The sequence below is a fragment of the Ctenocephalides felis genome, unplaced genomic scaffold (genome assembly GCF_003426905.1).
Source record: "Ctenocephalides felis isolate EL2017-DRISC unplaced genomic scaffold, ASM342690v1 CF-g0.4_SCAFFOLD_01886, whole genome shotgun sequence".
NCBI classification, from domain to species: domain Eukaryota; kingdom Metazoa; phylum Arthropoda; class Insecta; order Siphonaptera; family Pulicidae; genus Ctenocephalides; species Ctenocephalides felis.
In genome coordinates this window covers 54242117-54265139 of record NW_020538040.1, presented here as the reverse complement: position 1 = coordinate 54265139, position 23023 = coordinate 54242117, and the positions used below count along the sequence as shown (strand labels likewise).

The following is a 23023-nucleotide window of genomic DNA, read 5'->3' as shown; positions in this document are numbered from 1 at the left end:
ATTTTAAAAATTGGTTCACGTGTATGCAAAATATTCTACAATTAGGTTCTGAGCAACATATACTTTAAAATAGATATTTTGCATAATACGCTTGTGATATGAGGTGAAGTTACTATTTTAGTTCAGGATTAAATTCCTAGATCGTTCATAGGGCATTGCATAATCGCATAAACGCATTATCGCAAAGGTCCTGCACATTGCTTCGAATGCTTTCGAAACCATGTGCTTCTCTGTTACAGTACACCGCGATCGATAAACCAGAACTCCGTGTCAGGGCAAGCATCTTTCATGAAATTTTTAAACTAATTATTGCACTCACCTTCATATTATTTTCCACAAGATATTCTGAGGTGCATAGTGCATAGACGATGTAAGCCCGAACGAGCTCACTTGTCTTTTTACTTTTGAAGGCTGCAACGTGATCGTTGAATGATATGTCCAAAGGGTCTTTCTGTACATGGGCTTGAGCTGGGCTTGCAACATGTTGACTTTTTGAAGAATCTGTATTTATTCCATGTATATGAGACGCACACGGTGTCGACAACGATTGCAAACTGTTTGGTATTATGCCGAACTTTCTTAGTAAATTATTACACTGAATAGACGATCTCAAAAACGCCATTACACAATAGGTTTGGATTTAATTTAATTTTCTTCGGTTCGAAATTATCGCAACAATAACAGTAATAAGTTTCTTTTTTTTTAGTACGGTCCGATTAAATTCAATTGAGACGATTTTTTTTATTATTCTTTTTTTTTGTTTTTGGTAGTTTCACGGACCGGCGAGCATGAACTATCAGGACGGAGCTCAAACACTCTGTTGTGACCGCAGTTGCGTGGATAACTCGCGGAATGGGTAACTCGGCGAATCGCTAAACCGCTACAACTTCACATCGATGCCCTACTGCTGCGACTAGCGTCACTGCAACGAACTGCCTGCACAATATCATACAACGTCCTACGTGCGTTTGTTTGCTCTGAAATCGAAACCGCATTCAATCATATATTCATATTACACCTTAAAATAAATACTAATTATTTTTAATATGCAAGAATAAACCAACGTTATGCACTAAATGTATCAAATATTATACATATGTATTACTCAATAAAATTAAATGGCAAAAAATATTTTTGAGAAAAAATATGTAATTTTACAAAGAGACGGACGATTTAAATATTTCATTGCTTTCTATTATACGTACTAATTTTGTTTATCTTAATAATCAATAAAAATTTATTTATATAAAATTGTTTTTGAATATTATTATGAAATTAATGATCGTAACGATTACATTTAAAGGTTAATTTATAAGCTATATTAAAAATTAATAAATGATATAAATATCCGTATTATAACTAATTTAATCTACAAGTTATAAAACTAAGCGTTTATGTATGATGTAAATAGATTGCCACTTTGATTGACTCCGGAACAATTATTTCCGGAAATAAGATCTCATATTTACCTGTCATTTCAAATTTGACGAAAAATTTTAGATTTTTTTATCTTTTATTTTTATAATTTATATTATGTAAACACGCTTGTCATAAGTTATTATTTCTATGACTTGCGTCGTTTTGTAAAAAAAATAACATGATTGCGAATTTTGAGTGAAATTAAAACAAAACAACGCAAGTCTAAATATATTTCAGTTTTCAATTACTGAAAGTTTTTGAATGTCAATGATCAAAGTTGTGTGTAAATGAAACAAAAACGAAAGATTTGACGCACCAGCTGAATTTTATTTATATGAGCGTTAAAATTAAGGTTCATTATATGTCTCGATTATTTTGACAACATATTGGTCGAAAATTATCAAGAAATTAATATGCTTATATTATACAGAAGCACCTGTCACTTCTAACCTGTTAAGTCATGCCCTCGGCTAAATTGATTATCGTTGAACATGATGCTTGTGAGAGCAAATATATAATAAAATATAATAACATTATAAAAACGTCAAGCAAATCAGTAACAATTGAAAACAATAAGCTTCGCCGCAACAGTAGCAAATCAGCTGGGGACTATTGTGTTTATGATGATGTAACTCCTACTAAAGTTAATGGAATATTTCTGCACTACTTTATTAAGGAACTGGAAAATTCACATATTTATAGAAGATGTGTTTTAAGATACTTTAAACGGCACTTAAAGTACTGTAACTACGTAACAGTCTTTATGCTAGTTCCACCGTGTAGGCAAATAATAGATTACCAATGGTGAGTGTCACTTCGCTACATACATATAAGAACAAAAAATTTCCATCAAATGTACTTACTAGACTTACTAGCATTCTCTTGTTTGCTACATTATACCGGTTTTATTTTGTATTCACATCGATTATGGCATTATTTTTACTTTAGTATTTTATGAGTTATGACACCAAATTCATTTGTTTATTGGCAACACTAGATTTTGAAAACTTGTGATTTTTTTCTATGCGAGCATATACTTTACATTTGTATGAAGTTTGATTTTTTTTTCAGGGCTGATCGGGCATCATTGATTGCTTGGGAAAGAGCAGAATTAGATCATGCAATGTCATGGTTAAGTACTTTGGGTGGTGCCTTCTCTGCTCTTGGTGAAGAATTTATTTATTGCGTAAGTATAGGATTGATATATATATATATATATATATATATATATGATTTTTTTTTTTTTTTTTTTGAAAATTTGTGTGTGATATTTATTCTATTACAGGCTGAAATGGCTGGGAAGATATCATACCACCAATTAAGATTAGCTTTAAGGTAATATTAACAAATATGATTTTATAACAAGTGTTCATTTACTAATGTATATTGATGAACTGCAGATTAGGAGATCCTACAACTGTCGCTAGATGCAAATTGTATTTAAGTTTATCATTAATTCAACGTGGGTCACTACTACTAGCACGCAGAATTATATTAGAACAATATAACATTGCCAAAAATTCTAATTTTGTAGATGCAAGATTAATAAATATGTGTAAAGGAATTTGGTCAAAATTACAATATTGTTGGAAAATTAATAAAGCTGAAAAAATTAAAAAGTACCCATGTTTTTTTAAAAAAAAAATTTCTTAGTATTGAATGGATACATAAGACACAATGAATTTTATAATATTTACCATATGAACATAATGATTCTTAAAACAAAAATGAGTGAGACTATTATAAACAAATATTACAAAAAATACAATGGGAGAGTATCAAAATGTTTACATTTTACATCTAGAAAAAATCATTTTTATTTACATTTACATTGATTCAATTGGAATTTGCTAAGGTTCCCATTGGATCCCAAGCTGGTAAAACCATCGGAGTCTGATTGAATACTTCAAGAATACTAGGTGATAAGTGACTGCGGTCAACGACTACCTCAAATACAAATTCTTTAAACCATTCACCAGACATCATAAGGTACCCCTTTTCTCCACGATCTTCACCCCAGCTATTTTCCACACGGAATTTGGTTCCTATGTTATTTTCCTGAAATTTAGCACAATTATGTGATATGAGTAAAGTTTGATGATGATCAGAATACTTAAAAATGTATTACCAATGAAAATATTAGACATTAGTAGTGAATATATTTTTTAACATGTTATATTCTTAATTGTAATATAAATATTATAATATACCATTTTCAATATCAACCATATGAAACACCTACATCTTAAAAGCATTTTTTTTAACAATTAAATTATATTTAAACAAGAAGAACCTCTGGTTTACTGTTCTGGATTTTGATGAAACTTCACATGGTGATGAATGAGTTTACTGTCGAACTTTTTTTTAAATTTGTTTTTAAGTTTGGATAGATAAATAACACAAAAACATATAATTATTAACTTTTTCATATATTTTGTGTATAAAAATTGTTATATTTGATTTGATTCAATCAATATATATATATACAGTAGGCCCTCGCTTTACACGGCACTCTGGGTGCACGGTTCCCATACTACACGGAGCTAAAAATCCGACATCCCTCCGACTACACGGACTTCTTATTACGCGGTATTTGGTCAGCAGCCCATAAGTTCGTTGTGCAAAAGGGTATTGATGTAAATTTTGTTATCGACTTTTATCTTTTAGACATGCCTGATTGTATAATAGCCGCCTAAGAACACCTTTGAGCTGACTACTGCGTCGCGCCAATTTTTGAATAAGGTGTCAATGTCCTACACGTCATTTCGTCCGTATTTCTCCTACTTCAAGTTGTATTTCTTGGTCTCCATACAACGCGATAAAAATGGTGCGATTTGTACCAACTCTGAGTCTCTCATAACACGATTCCCATACTGCACTATGTAAGGTTCCATAGAACCCACTACGAATTAGCCTGAATTGTATGTTAAATACGAGTTTCTTATAGCACGGTTCCTATACTGCACGGTACGCACTTGCCGCGTAAAGCGAGGGTTTACTGTATATATATATATATATATATATATATATATATATATATATATATACACATATATATACACATATATATAGCATTTTGTCAACTTTTTCAATTTTTACCTGTAGGTATTGTGTCCAACATATGTAATTAAAAATAATAAATATTTAAAATATAGAGTATATGATATAAATGAGACAAAAAGAAGGAAAGGTTTAACATTTCCTAAAAAAAAATCACACAAACATATGTAGAAAAATGAATATTTACACAAAACACAAGCAAAAGATTTATTCACTCTGAAAATGAATGAGAGTTATTAGCCAAGTTCCAATTAACGCTATGGGTCAATCAGGTTATAGTTTGGCATGGCGTGTTTGCCATACTAAACTATGTCTGGTGATGACCCAGGTGACCCTACATTTAAGGTTAAAGTTTCCAGTGAGGTTCTTTAGCTAGTCGAGTACTGTCGGTACATCAGTACCTGTTCATGTATGTGTTTTGTATAGTAAGTGTGTCTATAAAATAAATGCTGATGGGATTCGAACTTAATCATTTTTAACTCTCTTATCTATGAATCCAAATGCAAAAAGAAGAAGCAAGCGCATTAATTAGCACAGCTATCAGGAGATATTGATAGGGAACACTATAGGCGTATGTATTGCGCGCGATCTATTTTTCGCAACTTTAATTTTAATAAGGTGTTTGGTTTGACTATAAATTAACACCATGAGAAGAAATCCAGGAAGAGTAAACCCAAGGTTCCTAAAGATAAATAACTCAAAATATACTATGAGGAGGAACAATTAGATCCATGATGGAAAGAAAATGTCTTTGCCTTGAGAAAACAAAAGGATGCAGAATGGAAATGATGGACGATGTTTGTGAGAAAACAAAATACCGAAGCATAAAAGTGAAAGCGTAAAAAGTACACAAGAATACATGGTACACCAACAAAGATCAAAAAGTAGTGGTCACAGAATCTGCCTTTGGGTAGAATATCAATAATTAATATATTAATAATAAACTTACATCTGCACTACATGCTGTTATAACCATGGCATGGGTCATGCAAGAATCTCCATATAATAATCTGTCAGCTTTACTCATGCCTTCACTGGGATTGACACCAAATACAAGTGAGAAATCAAACCTGAAAAAAGAGATCAGAATTAAAGAGTGCAGTTATTTAAAATAAATTAATAAATGTTAACTTTATTTTGATGAAGATTACTATAGAAATTTTATTTACCAGCAATTGAAACTAACCTTAAAAATCAGAGTTTAAAAATAAATTTGTAAAAACAACTATAGATATCTTAAAACGATTTAATTTGATATTTGAATATTCGGTTTTAAATAGAACTATGTGTATACTTACAAATCTAAACTATGCAAGCCTTTTGCGTAATATCTTTTGGCAACATCACAGCCAAACCAAACTGGTTCACCTGCTTTTATAGACTTAACAACAGCTTCCATTAGTGTTTCTATGGGCTGATTATTATACAAAGTTGCTCTTCCTCCAACCATATTACCTAAAAATTCTACAGTGTAAGCTTTATGAAATGGATTGCCTGGTCGAGGATCATTTGTCAAGCATACCTAAAACCAATCATTTAAAAATATGCATTCAAAATAGAATCTAAAATCCAAAATAAAATATACCCCCAAAGTGAAGCTTCAATATTAATTTCACTACATGATTACATATGCCAAAGTGAAATACTACATTAAAACTATCAATTATTAATATTTGCATTTCACTTGTTAAAACAGAGTAAGTTTTAATTCACAAACCTTGTTATCAAAGTCATAAATCGGTTTAACATGTTTGATATAAAATTCTTGTGGAGTAATTGGGCCGATTGAATGATAAGTTTTGGACTTATCAACATACTCCCAAGTTATCATTTCATCTGGAAGACCTAAATAAATAGACATAATGTTAAAATATGCTTCTTAATAGTAAAGTATTAAATATAATTTGATAACTAACTAACCTAAACAAATGGAAACTATGTTAAAAACAGTTACCATCATCTCTTCAATACGTTGATTCATTTGACATTCTGTAGCTCCAACATCTACCATCTTCCTCAACTCCAAGGCGTACTGTCTCAGCTAAAACATTTATAAGTCTGTGATTTTAATCAAACTTCAAATAGAGACAAAGTTGATAGTCAAACAGATCTAAAATATTTTACTTTTGAAGTATTTTGAAAATTTATTATGAAAAAAAAAATTATACAATATTTATCTGAACTAATGAGATAAATATGATGAGTTGATATCTCATAAACCTCACTAAACAACTAAATATTTATAATTAAACTAGTTATAACTAAATATGCTTAAACAGCTTAGCTTTTTGTTTTGAGTATCATCTCTATCTAGACAAAAATGTATTAATAATAATAGTAATAAACTTACTGTACTTTTCAAGATGCTGTTTAATTTTTGAGATGCTTCACTGCTAAATGATTCAGCAAAGCATTTCTTTGGCATAATTCCATATTTATTAATCAAATTTAGTACCATATCCCACTGACCACCATCATTCGTAGGATTTGAAAGTAAATGGGCCATAAGCCTACCATCAATGGGCTCTTTTCGAAGTGCTGTTTCAGCAATAGTGTGCAAAAAATAATTTGAGCGTTCTATCTTATCCCAAAAAAATAAGTAAGATTGGGAAAACTCAAACTCTTCTAAGTTGAAAGCCTGAAACAATTTGCATATCATTTCTCAATACAAGCTATGGAATAATAGAATTAACATAATTTAATTAGAAATATTTTAATTCTACAATCATTTTTAATTTTTATACTATTGTTTCAGTATTATAATCTATAGAAAATATTATGTGTTTTTATGTGATCTTGGTATGAACTGCTGAATGATATTTAGTGACCAAATGTATAGAATAAATAACTTTTATTATTTATTGCATTTTATTTGCAACTTATCGGCTGCTAATATATCCAGAATATTTTTCAATGTTAAAGCAGATTCTTGAAATATTACCAGCCAATAAATATATAATACAAGCAATTTGTTTCCTACCTTGCAGAAAGGAATTCTTAAAGCATTCATTGCTGCAAAAAGCCAGCATCTTCCCGTCTGTTTTTGATGAGTTACAGGTTTTCCTTCGGCCTCAACCTTAAAAATAAGAACAGTATTTATTGAACATTGGTAAACAATTACTTATTTCGATATATTGCTATGTATTACTAGCAGTAAAACAGACAAAATTGGAAAATTTATATAAAAATGAAAGCGTACAATGAAATTTAATATATGTATTATTAAAAAGAATGTTTACACCCTGACAATTATGTGTCTATTACTAAAACAATTTTCTTTCAGTTCCTTTAGGCAGCATTATTCATCAGTTAATATGAAAAATTTTACTGGTAATTTTTGTTTAAGCAAGTTATCTGCACAAGCCAATAAACTATACATTTAAAACATACCTTATATTTATATACATGCTGAACATTTTGCAAAGAACTACGTTTCATGCAAATCTCAAAGGGATCAAATCGGGAGCAGGCATTTTGAGCCAAAATATTTTTCAAGTCAGAATTAAAAATTTTTCGAAGCTTCCTTATAGTTTCTGCCGCTATAGTACCTAGAAAATGAAGTTTTTACATTTAATAAATCGACATTTGGTAAACACGATAGAAATGAGAAAAAAAAATTAAAATTAGGATAAAAAACTTGTTGGATATTAACTTCAGAAAAATCAAGCAAACAGTTAAGTATGAGCATAAAAAACAAATTATAAACATTACACTACTACTTATAACTTATTCAATATTTACTTAATACAAACCTTGATTCATTTTATGTATTAATTTAAATAATCAAATCCAACTCAATAATTCTGAAACGAGTGAAGCAAAATGAAATATACAAAATGACGAATGTACTAAATCTACGGACCGAGGAATTTAATATGTTTTGCTGAGCTGTATTTTTTACCCATAGATTAGATTGATTATAGCATAGATAGCTAGTAAAAATTAGATCAGATCAGTGCTTTTCAACTTCTTTACTAATGATGAAAAATAAAATGATAAAATAAATAAAACAAATTCAAGCAACTCCATAAATTAAAAAAGTAAATGTTAAATAATATTGATAATCAGCATACAAAAATTATTTATAAAATCATTATTTCTTAAAAATGCTACTACTACTATCGATAGTTAAAAGAAACGTTTTTTAATTTTCTAAACTTTGTCCAAATTACATTAAACGACAATATAATTGTACATTAAATATAGCAATTAATTGTATAGATATTGTACGATTTATTTTTAAGAAAATGTTCGGGAAACTTAGATATATCAAATTTTGCATTAAAACAGTCTTTTAACAAGGTTAAGGTGAGTTGAGTAGAGATGGCGCTATTGCTGCTGGTTAAATATTGTCAAGGCACTTTAATTTATTGTTATATTACATTTGTTTTTATTTGATAAGTTAATATTTGATTTTATTATTATTTAAATGTGTGGCAAAATGATTAGAATAATTTATTCAAACCTGTTCGAAAATTCTGCCGAAGTAAGATGCCTACGTATTCGTCATCATTCCGTCATCTTTGCTCTCATTTGCTGTGCAAACAAATATTGTGAAAGCAGAAATGAAATGAAGTAAGGTGTTCTGGCGCGGTTGTTGTTTATGTTAGTTTTGAACAAATATTAAGCGAAGTGAAATATCACTGTTGATGAATATCAGTCATGTTTTGATATATAGTTAATTAATAATGATTTACTTTGATATCAAGATATTGATATTTAATTAATGACACTTTTATTTTGCGTGCACGTTCTATGTTTCAAAGTTTTATACACATTTTGATTTGCCTTGATTATTGATAAATCATGACGAAAAGAATCGGCGTGCACTTACGTGTGACGGGGCATACTAGTCAAGGGGGCAGGAAATACATGGAAGACTGTTTTAGTGTCGCTTACCAGCACACAGACGATCAGTCAGATCTTGAATATGCGTATTTTGGCATATTTGATGGACATGGAGGCAGCGAAGCTGCCTTTTTTGCGAAAAATCACTTAATGGATTACATAGTATCTCAAAACGGTTTCTGGTCTGAAAATGATGATGATGTACTTGAAGCTATTAGGGAGGGTTTTTTAAAAACGCATAATAAAATGTGGATGATACAAGGTAAAACATTTAATATATCATCATTGATTATGAAAGTATTTTAATTAATAAGTATTAATACAGATGAGTGGCCAAAAACAGCTTCGGGGCTTCCAAGTACAGCGGGTACAACTGCAAGTATAGCGTTTGTACGACATGGAAAAATATACACAGGACATGTTGGAGACTCTGGCATAATTCTAGGCTATCAAGAAGATGGTAAGTATATATTATACACATTCAAGGTTAAGTATGCTGTTTCATTGCATCATAATCAAAAGAAAATAATGCTTCACCTGATTATAAAACTGATGTAAAAAAAATGTTTTTGTTCCGAGGGCAAAAGTTTGTGCAGTACTAGTTGCCTCTGTCATTCTTCTATAAACTTCGAAATATGTACAATTTGTACAATTCTCACTATGAACAATTATTATGGTTGTTTATGACCTTGTTGTTACATAATAGTTTACATCAAACTTCAGAAAATCGTAGGATTATAATAATTATTATTGAAATCAATTAATGAATGCTCATTAGTTGTTGCTTTTTATTTATTTTTATTATCTTTTAAATTACACTAACATTCACAGTCTCTACTATTATAGTCGGTTACATTGTTTTATTTTATAGGTATTACAAAACAAGTATTTATTGCGCAACTGTTTCAATCACCGTATTGATTATGTTCATCAAATAGTTTTTTTTTTTACATCTAATGGTGATATGTGGAATGTAAGTAATGTGATACATGAAGCTAATAATAAAGCATCTGAAGCATGAAGTTAATAAAGATTAATTTTTATAGTTTTACTAATAAAAAGCTCCAAACAGCAATATTTTGATGAATATTGTATTTACATATTGGTATATTTCATTTTCAGAAGAAAAACCTTGGCTTGCCATGGCTTTAACGGAGACCATAAACCAGAAAGCTTAGCAGAAAAAACTCGCATAGAAAACAATGGTGGAAAAGTGGTTATAAAGAGTGGGGTACCAAGAGTTGTTTGGAATAAACCCCGAGTAGGTGAAGGTAAGTTAACTTGCAATTGAAGTATTTTATTTTGTATTAGTTGCTTTACTATAGGATTGTTATTTACATCAGGTCATAAGGGTCCAGTTCGTCGTAATACTCCTGTGGATGAAATACCATTTTTGGCAGTTGCCAGATCTTTAGGTGACTTGTGGAGTTACAATGCTGAGAATAATGTTTTTGTAGTCAGTCCTGAACCAGATGTTGCTGTGAAAAGGATAGATGTGAATAAATTTAGGTATATTATTAAGATAAGAATATATCTTATGTTTATTTACTATTTATTTTCAATAATAAAAACTTATATTTCAGATGCTTACTTTTTGGAACTGATGGATTATGGAATATGCTAACACCACAACAAGCCGTTACTTTAGTACAACAAGCTGAAGCCAATAATAAGTCTCCCCACGGTAAACGTGAATGGATAAATCCATCAAAACGTTTAGTTGAAGAAGCTTTATTAAGGTGGAGTAGTACAAGAATGCGTGCCGATAATACAACAGTTGTATCTCTGATGCTTGATCCACCTGGTATGCCTAAAAAGGCTTCTCCAAACAGAATACTACCAGCATCATCACCAAATTCGACAGTAAAGTTGGAAAAGGATTCAGTGGTATCCAATGAAATTAATGATTGCATACTGAACAGAAATGAAGTCCCAGAAAATGAAACAGAAAATTTAGTAGAAGATGTTAGTGAAGTGGATGAAAATTTGACACCAAAAGTTGAGCAAGTGAGATGTTCTACACCATTTGAAAACATTGATGAACATAACGCTTCAGAAGAATGTAATGAAAACAATGCAGTTCGCACTGAACAAGAAAATATGCCTGCAAATAATAACAGTAGCTTTGTGACATGTATGGATGATGATGAAGAAATGAATGATGATTATAATGCATTCCAAATGAATTTTAACGCAGAACATATAAATAATGTGATATTTGGGGAATTAACAAAAACTTGCATTCTCCCAGAAACGGATGTTGCTGAAGAGCATGATACCAATTCCAGTTCCATCAATAATGAGCAAAATCTGTTAGACAATGATGGCGCTTGCGAAGATACTGAAGATATAAATACTGAAAATATAAATACTGAAAATATAAATGATATATCTTCTGTAGTTACGACAGATGATTTTGAAGAAAATATTGAAGTTTCATCTGAAGATATTAAAAAAGCTGATGCTATTGATAATAATGATGATGAATCTGAATCTATACAAATTCATGAAATTTCCAGTTCTGTATCACAAGAACCAGTAGAAGAAATATCCAACATTATGACAAGAGCTCATAAGTTAAGAAAAAGATCTGCAGAAATTGAATGTCAACATAAAACCAAGAAGAATAAAATTACATCTTCAGCATCTAGAGCTTCACTCAGAAGAAATGGCAAAAAGCAAGGAGATATTAAGGACAAACCTGTTCAGCAGGTGACAACTATAAACAAACATGCCTCAGTAAATGCTTCAGTTAAAAAATTGTTTGGCAAAAAATATTGGTATCCAATTGTATCACTAGAAAGTAGCGATTTAGAAGCCTTGGCTGCAAGTATTCTTTGTGAAGGTAAAAAAAGAACTGGCGCTACTTTACCAGCAAGAAAAAATAAATTAAAAAAAAAATCAAGGGGAAAGTATATGAAGTTTGTAAAATCTAAAGCAAAATCAAACTTGAAGAAAAAATAGCCCCCAGAGTATGTAAAAAGGTAGAAGATAATGCAACTTTGGTACCTTGCATAGTTTTAGAAACATTGTTTAAATTAGGTTTAAGTAAATGTTAGCTATTTAGCCAAAGGTACTGCAGTAACTTGCCTTGAGAGTTATAAACAATAGTCATTCTGGCTAGTGTCAAATTTTAGTATTAGTTTTGTGTTCACACACTATATAAAAATTCGTATTTTAACGAGTTACTGCTAGTGAACTGTAATTTGGATAATTCAGTAACATTATTTTAAGGCAAAGTTATGTTTTATAAAAATTTTAGTATATATAGATATATATATATATATATATGTAATATGTATGTATAAAGTTTATTACTGCATAGTCTAGAAGTGAAGTAATTCTTCATATCATATATAAAGATAAGATTTAAAGATATATTTTTCAGAGTGTAACTATTGTATTTTCTTATTGAAAATGCTGCATACGTTTAGACATGCATGAGTCATTATTGAAGGAAATAGGATGGATAGCTTATTTCATATAATTTTACATGCGTATCAAAAAATTTGAAACAGCACCTCTCAGTGTATGAATTGTGAAAATTATACAAAGTGCCTTTTTTAAAATGGATAAATGCATACAATTGTTCCATTTGTACTAATGTTTTTATTATAAACATATAATAATAAAAATTATTTACCATATTACAATAGTATTTACAGATATTTATAGGGAAGAATCTAAAAAAAAAATTATTAAATGCCAATAGCAAATAAATGTACTCATGAAATGATCAAATTCAATGTAAAAATAAAGAAAATTCAATATATATTTCAATAAATTTAAAATTCAAAATTCAATTTTGTATTGAATCACCCAGGAAATATTCTAATGGCATTTTGAAGATCTAATTTATATATTTATGATAGTTAATTTTCAGGTTAAAATATATAAATAAAATCTCGGAATCAAAGAAAAAATATTTCAAATATTCATGTTTTTGTAAAAAAAAAATTAACTAAATGTGTGAAATCATGGAGATAAACTTTTTTGCGCTCAAATGCTTCTAAATTGATAAAAAAAATTCTCTGAAAGTTTTAGCAAATTTAAGATAGTCCACTCCAACCAAAGTTTCTTAGTTCTTCCTAAGTAAATGCTTATTTTATAATATATGTCAAATTTTCATTGTAATTTTTTTTATTTATGATCAAATTAAGCAAATACAATATTATTTTCAAAATTTTGATTCACTAGTCGCTGAGTTACAAAATTCTAAAAAACAAATGGAATTTTACTCATGTTATTTCCATAAGAAACTTTGGTTGCGGTGTGGACTATCTTAAAGTTAATATTAGGAGATGATCAGGAGCTAGAACTTTCATAGCATTTTTTTTTTATCATTTTGGAAGTATTTGGGCCTGTGGAAGTAAAAAAATAAAAAATATTCATATTAAGGACCATCCTAATATATATATATATATATATATATATATATATATATATATATCTTGATAGTTTTTTCGACGTTGAAACATATTTCAAAAACTAAAAAAGGTAAATAAAGGTATAAAGTATAAAAACTTTTATTTATACGTTTCGACACAAGATGCGTGTCATCATTCAGCAACACAGGACAAAAACACTCAACAAAAATTTATTTTAAAAATTAAACTTAATAACATATTAGAGAAAAAAACATTTTTTAGAAAAAATTATGAATAACTAAAAGATTTGAAAACTAATTTGACTAAAAGTTATGAAATACATCATTGTGAAGCTAGAAGCACGCCCATACCGAGCATCTAGACTCGACTGAACTGTTGTGTCGAAACGTATAAATAAAAGTTTTTATACTTTATACCTTTTTTATTTCGACGAATGGGCTGCTAGTTACTTTGAAATATTATATATATATATATATATATATATATATATATATATATGTATATTAGAGTATGTAAATTTGGTGCTGATATATATTTCAATAAACTATGTTGATTTGGGCAGTAGCTTATTTTTTATTTCCACATTCACACATTTAGTAATATTTTTTTCCGAACTGCAGATCCAGTAATGGCCAAATTATGTTCAAAATATATGGATCGATTTGTGAAAGTTTATTTTGTTTGGTGTGTCATGCTTTCCAAAATTTTATTCATATACATGCTGTTATTCATTTGAATTGATATTATTTAAGAAACAATTCACCATTTTGCAGTCTCTGGCTTGTAACAAAGTAGTATATGAATTTTACTTTTTACTCCTTTGTTAAGGCAGTCACAAAATTGTTATTAGTAATACCAAATAAAAGTTACTATCACTTCCTGAAACTCCTCTAAAGAATAGAATAAATTATATAAATGAAAATTGTTTTTATTGTATATAAATTTTGAACAATTCCAATAAATACAATCCATAGATCCACAAAATGGAAGAAAGAAGAAAGTAAAGAATGGCAAAAGTAAGAACTTTGATAAAAAACAATTAGTTTAAGACTAATTATTATAATTACTTAATATGTGCGAACTTCTTCAAAGTTTTCGTCACGATCGTTGCGTCCGCGATTTCTTCTTCCACCACCATCACGATTTCTATTCTGCCAATTGCTACCTCCACCTTGATTATTACCTTGATTGCGAAAGTTTTGACGGTCGCCTCTGAAATTTCCCTAAAATATCCAACTGCATTAGTTTATGCATTATATTCACAGTAAGCACATTTTTTATTAAGAACTAATTACAAATGTTTTATTTAATTTGATTATAAAATTTATTTAATTATAAAATTTTATTGGGCCACCAAAGATAATTCAAATTAGTAACATGCTTATTTAACCACGAGCTTTGTACATTATTTAACTTCATTGTTAATGTGATCATATAAAACAACATTTGCATTACTAAATCATCTCAATGTCAATCTCAAATCATCTTTACTAAGGTACAAGAGAAAAAAAAATCTAAAATGTTTAAAAATAATAATAATATATATATATATATATATATATATATATATATATATAAAACAGTTCTAAAAAAATGTGTAATGTATAATTCAAATTATTTGAAACTCCATAATATATATTACGGAATATGGAAAATAAAAATGATAAAATGACTCACTTGATTTCCACTTCGGTTGAAAAAGTTTCCTTGTTTCATTTCAAATATACGTTCATTAGCATCAACAAGATTATTAACTTTATCAGTAAGCTGTAAAGCAAGAGCTTGTAATCTGGAAGGTTCACTATGATGCATTACAACAGTCTTGGTCGGATCATCAAGAGATGCCTATAAATATAGAGAAAGCAGATAAGAACATTTCATATATTGTTGTCTAGAAATACATAATTCAAGAAATGTTTACCATGAGTTCTTCATTAATTATCATTTTACTAATGATGGAATGAGCCTGAGATTGATCAAGTTCAAACATAGTAGCCATCGCAGGAATACTGATTGAGTCATATACATGACTATATGTAAACAAGTAAGTGCGTAAAGCTTCTTCTCTAATCAAACGTGTCAGCATATTACGTACTCGGTCAGCCTCATAAAATAGATCCCAGACCTATGATAAAAAAAATTTATATTCAATTAATGATATATTTTCTAATTTAAATTCATGTAAGAATAGGTCAAGATTCAGAATCATAATCTATGGTCATTTTTAGAATAACTTTATACAAATATAATCTATCATTCATTTTCATTACTTATTATTAGTGTTTTTAAAAATACTTCACTACAAGACTGCATAAATGCATTTAAATAGTGTAAGAATATTCAATTCAATTCATACATAATATGTCAAGTTATGTTGAGAAAGTATTACCTTGGTATTCATTTTTTCATTTACAATGTAAGTATTACATGCTTTCCAGTTGCCATTGCGCATTGCTTTAGCTGCAGCCACAACATGTTCCCTCATGGATTCAGGAGGACCAACCAATGATTGACGTTCTGAAGATCTCAACTGCTGGTAAAATGTTTTGCTGAAATTGTTTTGGATATTGATTTGTAATGAATATATTTCTATAGGCTATAAAAACATATCCCCATCAAATGTCAAATTTTAATCCAAATTCAAATAAGTTTAATATTATGATATTGAGAAACTATTTAATAGAATACCTAATTTGTACAATTATACATAAATAGTGGCTAGTTTTTTTATGCAAGGCTAAATATTATGTTTACACCATTTGATATATTTATGGACTTGCATATGTGATGTACTGTTCACTTTTATAAAATTACCTGATCATTCTTCTCCTTGCATCAAACTCATGAGCAGCCATGTATGGAATTTCAATAAGCATTGCAGAAACTAAATACACGCATTCTAATAATTCCAAATTTATATGCATATGAAATGGCATTTGACGTTGCTTTTCAACTTTCTCCTGTTCTTTGCTCCTTTCATGTTGACGCTATTTGAAAACAATGAATTTATTAAAATACAGTTATAACATTAATTATATCAGTTATAATATTCATAATAGAACAATTTTAAGTTTTATTGTTCAGCATAAATTTCAAAATGTATATAACTACCTGAGGAAGCAAGCCTTGAGCTAACAATTCTTTTGGCTTTCCAGTCATCATAAGATCTACCAAACAATTATGAGCATCCTTTATATTTCCATGGCGGAAAGCGCACAAACCTAAATTTGCCATTGTCCTATTATATAAAATCTGAAAAATTAAGACATAGAATATAATAAATTTATAAATAAACAGAGAAAGTGACAGCTTTATGAAACTTTACCTGTGTTGGGGGATCAGAAAAATGAATTGTTTCTTGCAAATGCGACATAAGAACTAAATCACGAGCTTTAAACCAATTATCATGCAATGCATGATGATAGATATGAGACAAAATTGCTCGAGTTCTTAATCTATCAGTTGCATCTTTTGCATAAATGTATTTGCAAAGTTTTTCCATCTCTTGCACACTTGTCGTGACATCAGCTGGTATTTCTCCCTACAATCATTTTTTTTTGTTATATGGTAAAACAAAGCACTGTAAATAGTAATGAATTTTACCTGCTTCTGCTTTAGAACATTAGCATCAAATTTGTAATAAAGATGATCAATCTTTCTCACATAAATTCGACAGAGTTCAGGTGGACAATTTTGTTTCTCCACATATAAACGAACTTGATCAATTATTGCAGCCACTTTAATTTCATCCTTCAATCTGAAGAAAATATTTATTGAATGATTTACTCAAAATTTTAGATAATACATGTATTAAAATTTTTTCAAAAACTATTTATGATTACTACTTATGAAAATACATTTCTGAACAAATTTTAACCACTTAATACTTATGGCCGTGCTCAGTTCGTTCGCGCAAAACTCAAGTTCGCGCAAACAAACTCAGTTTGCAGGAATTTTTAAATTTATCTATTTAGGTGATCGGTGATCAAATATAATTATACATCAACCCTTTTTTGGGTCAGAGACTATTTCTTCATTTGTTATTATAAATTAAACCATGCTATTTTTTTTTTAAATTAAATTAAAATTTAAATTTTTTATCTCATAGTAACAACATTCTAAAACATTGTAATAATAAAACAATATGATGATTTTTTTCAGGTAAATTTTTAAAAAAATATGATCATTAAGTGGTTAAGCTGTGATCCAACATTTCGGCTCAAACATTAGTTGACTTAAGGAAATACACATGACCATTTCAATTAATAAATAAAATTTATATTTTTTTTTCTTTGAAAACAAAAAGTACATCAACACTATGATAATTTATAAAGACAATCTAAAATAATTTTGTTTATTATGACTATTTAAAATTTTATGTACCTTTCTACATAATCATTGCTATGAGGGTCACATTCTTTAAGAAGTTTAACAAACTCATCATCAAGGCGTTCAACAGCAGTTAAAACACAACCTCGTAATTTATTTGGTGTGGACTCATATTCTTCACCATCTTCAGTGATGGTTTCGCTAATAATTATTTCAGGATTGGCTAAAAGTAATACCAGCATATCTTGCATACACTCCAATAACCTGAAAAGCACGACTTTATAAACTTTTTGTTTTTCAAATTATTCACATATCAAATTCAACTTCAAACTTACTTGCTCCAGTGTTCTGGTTTCATGGCATCAGATACCTTAGGATTGTAATCAAAAATTGCAGATACAATCGAAAATCTAATTTTGATAGCGACAGCAGGTCCAAGCTTATGCTGCTCTGAAACCGTTTTCAGTTCATGCAACAATTCTATTTGTTGTCTACGATCAGTTCTCTTTTTGCCTCTTGCAGCCATAATTTCAGATAATTTTTTAATAACCAGAGAAGTATCAATTTCTGCATCTTTGGCAAACATTTTAGGCTTTTCCTGTGAAAAAATTCAAATTGCATAAAAAATTACAAAATAGTAATCAAGGTCACATCATGCACACATGTATCTTTACAAAATTTGTCTGAAAGACATTTAAAGACACAGAAGTAGTTCACAATGAATTGAAAATAATAGTAAAAAATCTGATTGAATAACATTTTCTTCAGAAAGATTAGATTACAATTAAGATATTAAAAAAAAAAATCAAATATGTTAACAGATTGAAAACAATATTGAAACTCATATTTCTCATGCAAGAACCAGATTGAAACTCATCACAATTGTTTGATTTTAAAAACTAAAATGTTTGTTTTAAAGTAAGGCTATGTCAAATTACAGCGTTTTTAAGATATGCAGTAAGTATAGCATAAACACTTACACTAGGCGTCGCCACACCTTTCTTCACAGTTTCCCACTCGCCCTCACCATCTTCTTCTTCTTCCTTTTTACGTCTTCTACCCTCCTTGCCTTCTTTCTTTTCTTTTCTCTTCACTGCTTCATCACCTTCTTCCTTGTCAGTAGTTCTGCAATAGATTTTAATAGAAAAAAAAACAACTAATGATTTGCTTTCAATAAGTGTTATGATATATGAAAGTAGTTAAATAAAGGTGGATTCACAATTTATATTGTTAAAAAAAAAACTATTGAGAAGGAGTTTATAATAATATTTTACATAAAAAATGTGTAACATTAAAATTATAAAATAAATAGTGCTGCAATATTATTCAATGAAAACTTCAAAGTTTCATTTAAAAAAATAAAATAAGATTTTATAATTACTTTTTTAAGAAACGCTCTCGAATGCTGGTATATTGAGTATCTTCTTCACTACTACCACTCTCACTTTCGCTATCGCTTCCCCAATCCATAGAATCATCACTATCATCGTCATCACCGGCTGCTTTTGAAGCTTTTACCTTTTCAACAGGAGTAGGTTCTTTCTTGAATGATACTGATTTAGTCACTGGAGTCTCTTCATCAGAAGATTCTTCATCTTCAGGAGCTGTTTATTCACAAAAAAAATAATAACATATAGGAAACATATGAATTTTAACACACATAGCTTATGAATATTAATTAATATATAATACAAAATAATTATATCCTTTCTCTTCAGTAAGAGCATATAAATCTTAAATAAAGATTAAATTCTTAATTGATGTATTATTTAACTTGCTGAAAATTGAATTTGGATCCAAATTGTTAATAATTAAGTGATAAAACAACTATAAATTGAATATATTTACATATTTGAGTTAGTCACTTGCTTGTGCTTATTTTGATAATGTAATTAAAAAAAGCAATTATTACTGTTATTTACAAAAAATATCTCACGTTTAACTTCCTCTTCGTCGTCGCCTTGATCTGGTGATTCTCTGAATTTTGTCAAATCTTCCTCAAAATCCTTATTAAATTTGCGTAATTTTTGCCTCAATGATGTTAAAGACTTGCTGTTATTTTTAGACATATTTTTACTGAAAAATGATAAAGATATATAATAAATAAATTAACTAAATTATTAAATTAATCTATTAAATTAGGTGTATGTAAAATGTCATGCATTTGATAAACTAACCAATATTTCATAAAAATCTATCATACAGTATGCCATTCATTATATAAAATCAATAATAAATTTCATAAACAAATTTTTTTTATACTTTATTTATGTATAAAACTGTAATATTTTATATATCCATGTAAAAACTACGCAGGTAATTATTTAAGAACTTTAACAAAAGAATGTATTTTTTAATTTTATGATTCTTTATTATAAGAATAGTTTACTTTTGTTATTTTGTAAATATGTAATGAGTTCAATATTAATGACAAGTATTTTATAATTACCGGCCCTCTCTGTCCTCCCATACTTCATTTATAAAATCCTCCATTTCCACCAAACATCTTACAAAAAATCTAGGTGTGTGACCATTCTCTTCTTTGTTGATTACTGGCAATGCTTTGGCATAATTTTTAACCAACTCTTCAAAACCTAAATTATACCAGTCGCTTATTGAAAGTTTAATCCGATATAAAGTTTTTACGTTAGCTTTTTGAGTTATGACAAATTTTCATTAGAAACCATAACTAATTATAATTTAAATCAAATCAGCAAAATAAATAAAATTAAATTAAAACAAACTAAATAAACAAGCAAAATATAATTAATATTGAAACAAAGTATAAAAATTTGGTCAATAGACAAAGCTGAATGCATTTTAATTACAGTAAAACCTCCTTATTTGCGGGGGATACGTTCCGTAAAAATTCTGTGAGTAAATAATCTGCAAATGACAGGATGACATTTTATATGGAATCATAAGAATACGTTCCAAGGTGACTAAATAATCCGCAAATAATGAATAAATCAGCAAATACAGGATGGTATTTTATATGGAATTGTAGGGAATATGTTCCAAGGTGACACAATAAAGAAAAATAAATATTGTATACAACTATTATTTAATATGCAATATTTTAAGTATAAGAGATCCCATATTAAAATTAGTAATAAGTTTAGTATCGAATCTAACATTAATAAAAAACTTTATATTAATTACAATAATATATTAAAACAAAAGTCAATTTATAAAAATTTTATATTATTGTTAGATGTGGTACTAAACTTATTACCAACTAATTTTAATGAGATCTGTTATACTTAAGATATTGCATATCACATAATAGTTCTCAGCAATATATTTGCTTCTTTAATTCAAACCGATACTCTGTCACATCAGTAATTCGCCTCTTAAAAATAACACTTTCCATATATGGATCAATGCTCATATAGAAATCGCACAGTTCATTTGTAATTCTTCACTAAGATTTTTCAAATTAAATGTCACGTTTCTATGCTTGTAGAAGCAATTGAAGTGAACTGCTCTTGTTCAATGGGCTGAGAATATGGATTTCATGTCGATTGAAGTCAAATTTTACTAAAAATCTATTTTATTCATTGAGTAATAAATAAGGTTGTTTTATTTTATTAGAATACATTCTCAAAAACACTGATAGCGGTGAAGACAACCAAGGCTACGGAGGCACCTTATGTCAAAGATTTCTTTATTAGTTCAAAATCGCGACATTTACAAATTTTTTTCTGTTCGATACATATTGAAATCCGCGAATAACAAAATTTTTAGCCGCGAGTATAGAAAGTAGGTCACAATTTTTTTGAACGTGAATAGCAAAAAGGCAAATGAAGGAAGCGCGAATAAGAAACTTCTACTGTATAAAAATTTGGTCAATAGACAAAACTGAAAGCATTTTAATTATTTCAAAATCTATATTATGGTTGAAATAAAATATATATATATATATATATATATATATATAAGTTAAAATAAAAAAGTATAACCATAAAGATATGAAATAAATTTTTAGGTGAACAGAAATAGAAATTGCCTTACTGGTCAACATGCTGGCCATATCTTTAATTTTTTTATAGTTCCTAATATTTTTTATGGTATTGGAAAGTTCTTCGTATCTCTTCTCCTTTGTTGAGCGTACAACACGTTTAGTTTCTTCTTCATCATCGCTGTACTATAATAACATCATTATTTATTATATATAAAAACATATAAAAAATAACATCATACATACAGTGAAAGCTGCGGTTGGTTGACGTGGTAATTGCTCTTCCTCGCTGGAGCTATCACTCTCAGAGTCTGAACCGCCAGTTGCAAAAAATCTACTCATTTTGGCTAAAAAATTACGATATAATTGTAAAACTAGAACTTCAAAATAAGTTAAATTAATTTTTTAAGTGAGTATAAACATTAATTAAATATTGATGTAACACAAAATATAATTAAATATATTATTATCTCAATATTTCATAATTTACATCATATAATGCACAGGCCCAAAATTGCTTTTGAGGTTATATGTTTAGTTCTTTATCATGCATCCTGATGTACCATGCAATTATTCTACACTAAATCTTATGTTCTATTACTTTTTGCTAGTTTAGTAGGAAGCACTTACATTAAAGACAAAACTATATATATATATATATATAAATATTTAAATGAAAAGTCAAAAGCACGCGATTAAAACCTTATGTCGCGATTTGACTACTAGGAGAGCCAGATGAGATAAAATTTTCTCCCACGTTTCTAATTTTTGGAATCTTGCCAGATACAAATAAATGTAAACCGTTGAAAGTTTCAAATTTAATTTTACGGAAGAGACTAACTTAACATTATACTAATTCAAATTAACAATATGATTGAGCTAATATTAATTACTCTTTCTAGTTTATTTTATTTATACTCTACCATTCCATAAATTTCAAAGCATCTCGGTTTGTACGCATGATCAAATAATCAATAATCTGCTACATATTTGTATATGTCACATGGGCGAGTATATA

General features: G+C 28.7%; 5 protein-coding genes across 8 annotated transcripts in view; 2 read left to right on the top strand and 3 right to left on the bottom strand.

The window, feature by feature from the left end:
- The window catches only part of LOC113377103 (proline dehydrogenase 1, mitochondrial), a 48828-nt gene extending 47912 nt beyond the window's left edge, over positions 1-916 (bottom strand). For all 3 annotated transcript variants that reach the window (XM_026617300.1, XM_026617299.1, XM_026617298.1), the window contains exon 1: positions 320-916. In XM_026617300.1, coding sequence (XP_026473085.1) covers positions 320-622 — 303 coding nt within the window. In that variant the 5' untranslated portion in view covers positions 623-916. The remainder of the gene's footprint in view (positions 1-319) is intronic.
- Positions 917-1688: 772 nt separating this feature from the next.
- Positions 1689-3033, top strand: LOC113377916 (uncharacterized protein F58A4.6; the record flags this gene model as incomplete). The annotated part of the gene is made up of 4 exons (XM_026618372.1): positions 1689-2223; positions 2491-2605; positions 2705-2754; positions 2820-3033. Coding segments are annotated over exons 1-4 (723 nt in total), but the record flags the coding sequence as incomplete, so codon positions are not given.
- Positions 3034-3192: 159 nt separating this feature from the next.
- Positions 3193-8361, bottom strand: LOC113378759 (bleomycin hydrolase). Its single transcript, XM_026619350.1, has 9 exons — positions 8232-8361; positions 7870-8027; positions 7460-7555; positions 6830-7117; positions 6400-6520; positions 6197-6324; positions 5778-6001; positions 5429-5549; positions 3193-3477 (listed from the first exon to the last, which is right to left on the bottom strand). The coding sequence occupies exons 1-9, from the start codon at positions 8239-8241 to the stop codon at positions 3256-3258; spliced, it is 1368 nt and encodes a 455-aa protein (XP_026475135.1). The 5' UTR covers positions 8242-8361; the 3' UTR covers positions 3193-3255.
- Positions 8362-8819: 458 nt separating this feature from the next.
- Positions 8820-13001, top strand: LOC113378758. The gene is made up of 5 exons (XM_026619349.1): positions 8820-9589; positions 9653-9791; positions 10453-10592; positions 10671-10836; positions 10911-13001. Exons 1-5 carry the CDS (start codon positions 9286-9288, stop codon positions 12289-12291), a joined length of 2130 nt encoding a protein of 709 aa, XP_026475134.1. The 5' UTR covers positions 8820-9285; the 3' UTR covers positions 12292-13001.
- LOC113378756 (eukaryotic translation initiation factor 3 subunit C) lies at positions 10671-22685 on the bottom strand. Of its 2 annotated transcripts, none has more exons than XM_026619348.1 (18): positions 22636-22685; positions 22252-22352; positions 22059-22191; positions 20494-20638; positions 19981-20120; positions 19426-19648; positions 19025-19169; positions 18380-18642; positions 18099-18308; positions 17319-17472; positions 17041-17256; positions 16827-16967; positions 16530-16702; positions 16105-16264; positions 15637-15840; positions 15393-15560; positions 14783-14938; positions 10671-10805 (listed from the first exon to the last, which is right to left on the bottom strand). In XM_026619348.1, the coding sequence occupies exons 2-17, from the start codon at positions 22345-22347 to the stop codon at positions 14783-14785; spliced, it is 2727 nt and encodes a 908-aa protein (XP_026475133.1). In that variant the 5' UTR covers positions 22348-22352; positions 22636-22685; the 3' UTR covers positions 10671-10805. The 2 variants fall into 2 exon arrangements, with proteins under 2 accessions (XP_026475133.1, XP_026475132.1); XM_026619347.1 differs by lacking the exon at positions 22636-22685 and adding an exon at positions 22496-22635.
- Positions 22686-23023: the final 338 nt, after the last annotated feature.

What these genes read in the sequence shown, in the direction of transcription:
- LOC113378759 (XM_026619350.1), bottom strand. An exon ending in ACAGCATCTTGAAAAGTACA is followed by an intron (nt 6,521 to 6,829) that starts GTAAGTTTATTA and finishes TAAATGTTTTAG; the next exon opens with CTGAGACAGTACGCCTTGGA. An exon ending in CATAGTTTCCATTTGTTTAG is followed by an intron (nt 6,325 to 6,399) that starts GTTAGTTAGTTA and finishes CTATTTATTTAG; the next exon opens with GTCTTCCAGATGAAATGATA.
- LOC113378758 (XM_026619349.1), top strand. Translation starts at nt 9,286, where the DNA reads ATGACGAAAAGAATCGGCGTGCACTTACGTGTGACGGGGCATACTAGT. An exon ending in TAAAATGTGGATGATACAAG is followed by an intron (nt 9,590 to 9,652) that starts GTAAAACATTTA and finishes GTATTAATACAG; the next exon opens with ATGAGTGGCCAAAAACAGCT. An exon ending in ATAGATGTGAATAAATTTAG is followed by an intron (nt 10,837 to 10,910) that starts GTATATTATTAA and finishes CTTATATTTCAG; the next exon opens with ATGCTTACTTTTTGGAACTG.
- LOC113378756 (XM_026619348.1), bottom strand. Translation starts at nt 22,347, where the DNA reads ATGAGTAGATTTTTTGCAACTGGCGGTTCAGACTCTGAGAGTGATAGC. An exon ending in CGACGAAGAGGAAGTTAAAC is followed by an intron (nt 19,649 to 19,980) that starts GTGAGATATTTT and finishes GTGAATAAACAG; the next exon opens with CTCCTGAAGATGAAGAATCT. An exon ending in AAGGTGTGGCGACGCCTAGT is followed by an intron (nt 18,643 to 19,024) that starts GTAAGTGTTTAT and finishes ATTTTTTCACAG; the next exon opens with GAAAAGCCTAAAATGTTTGC.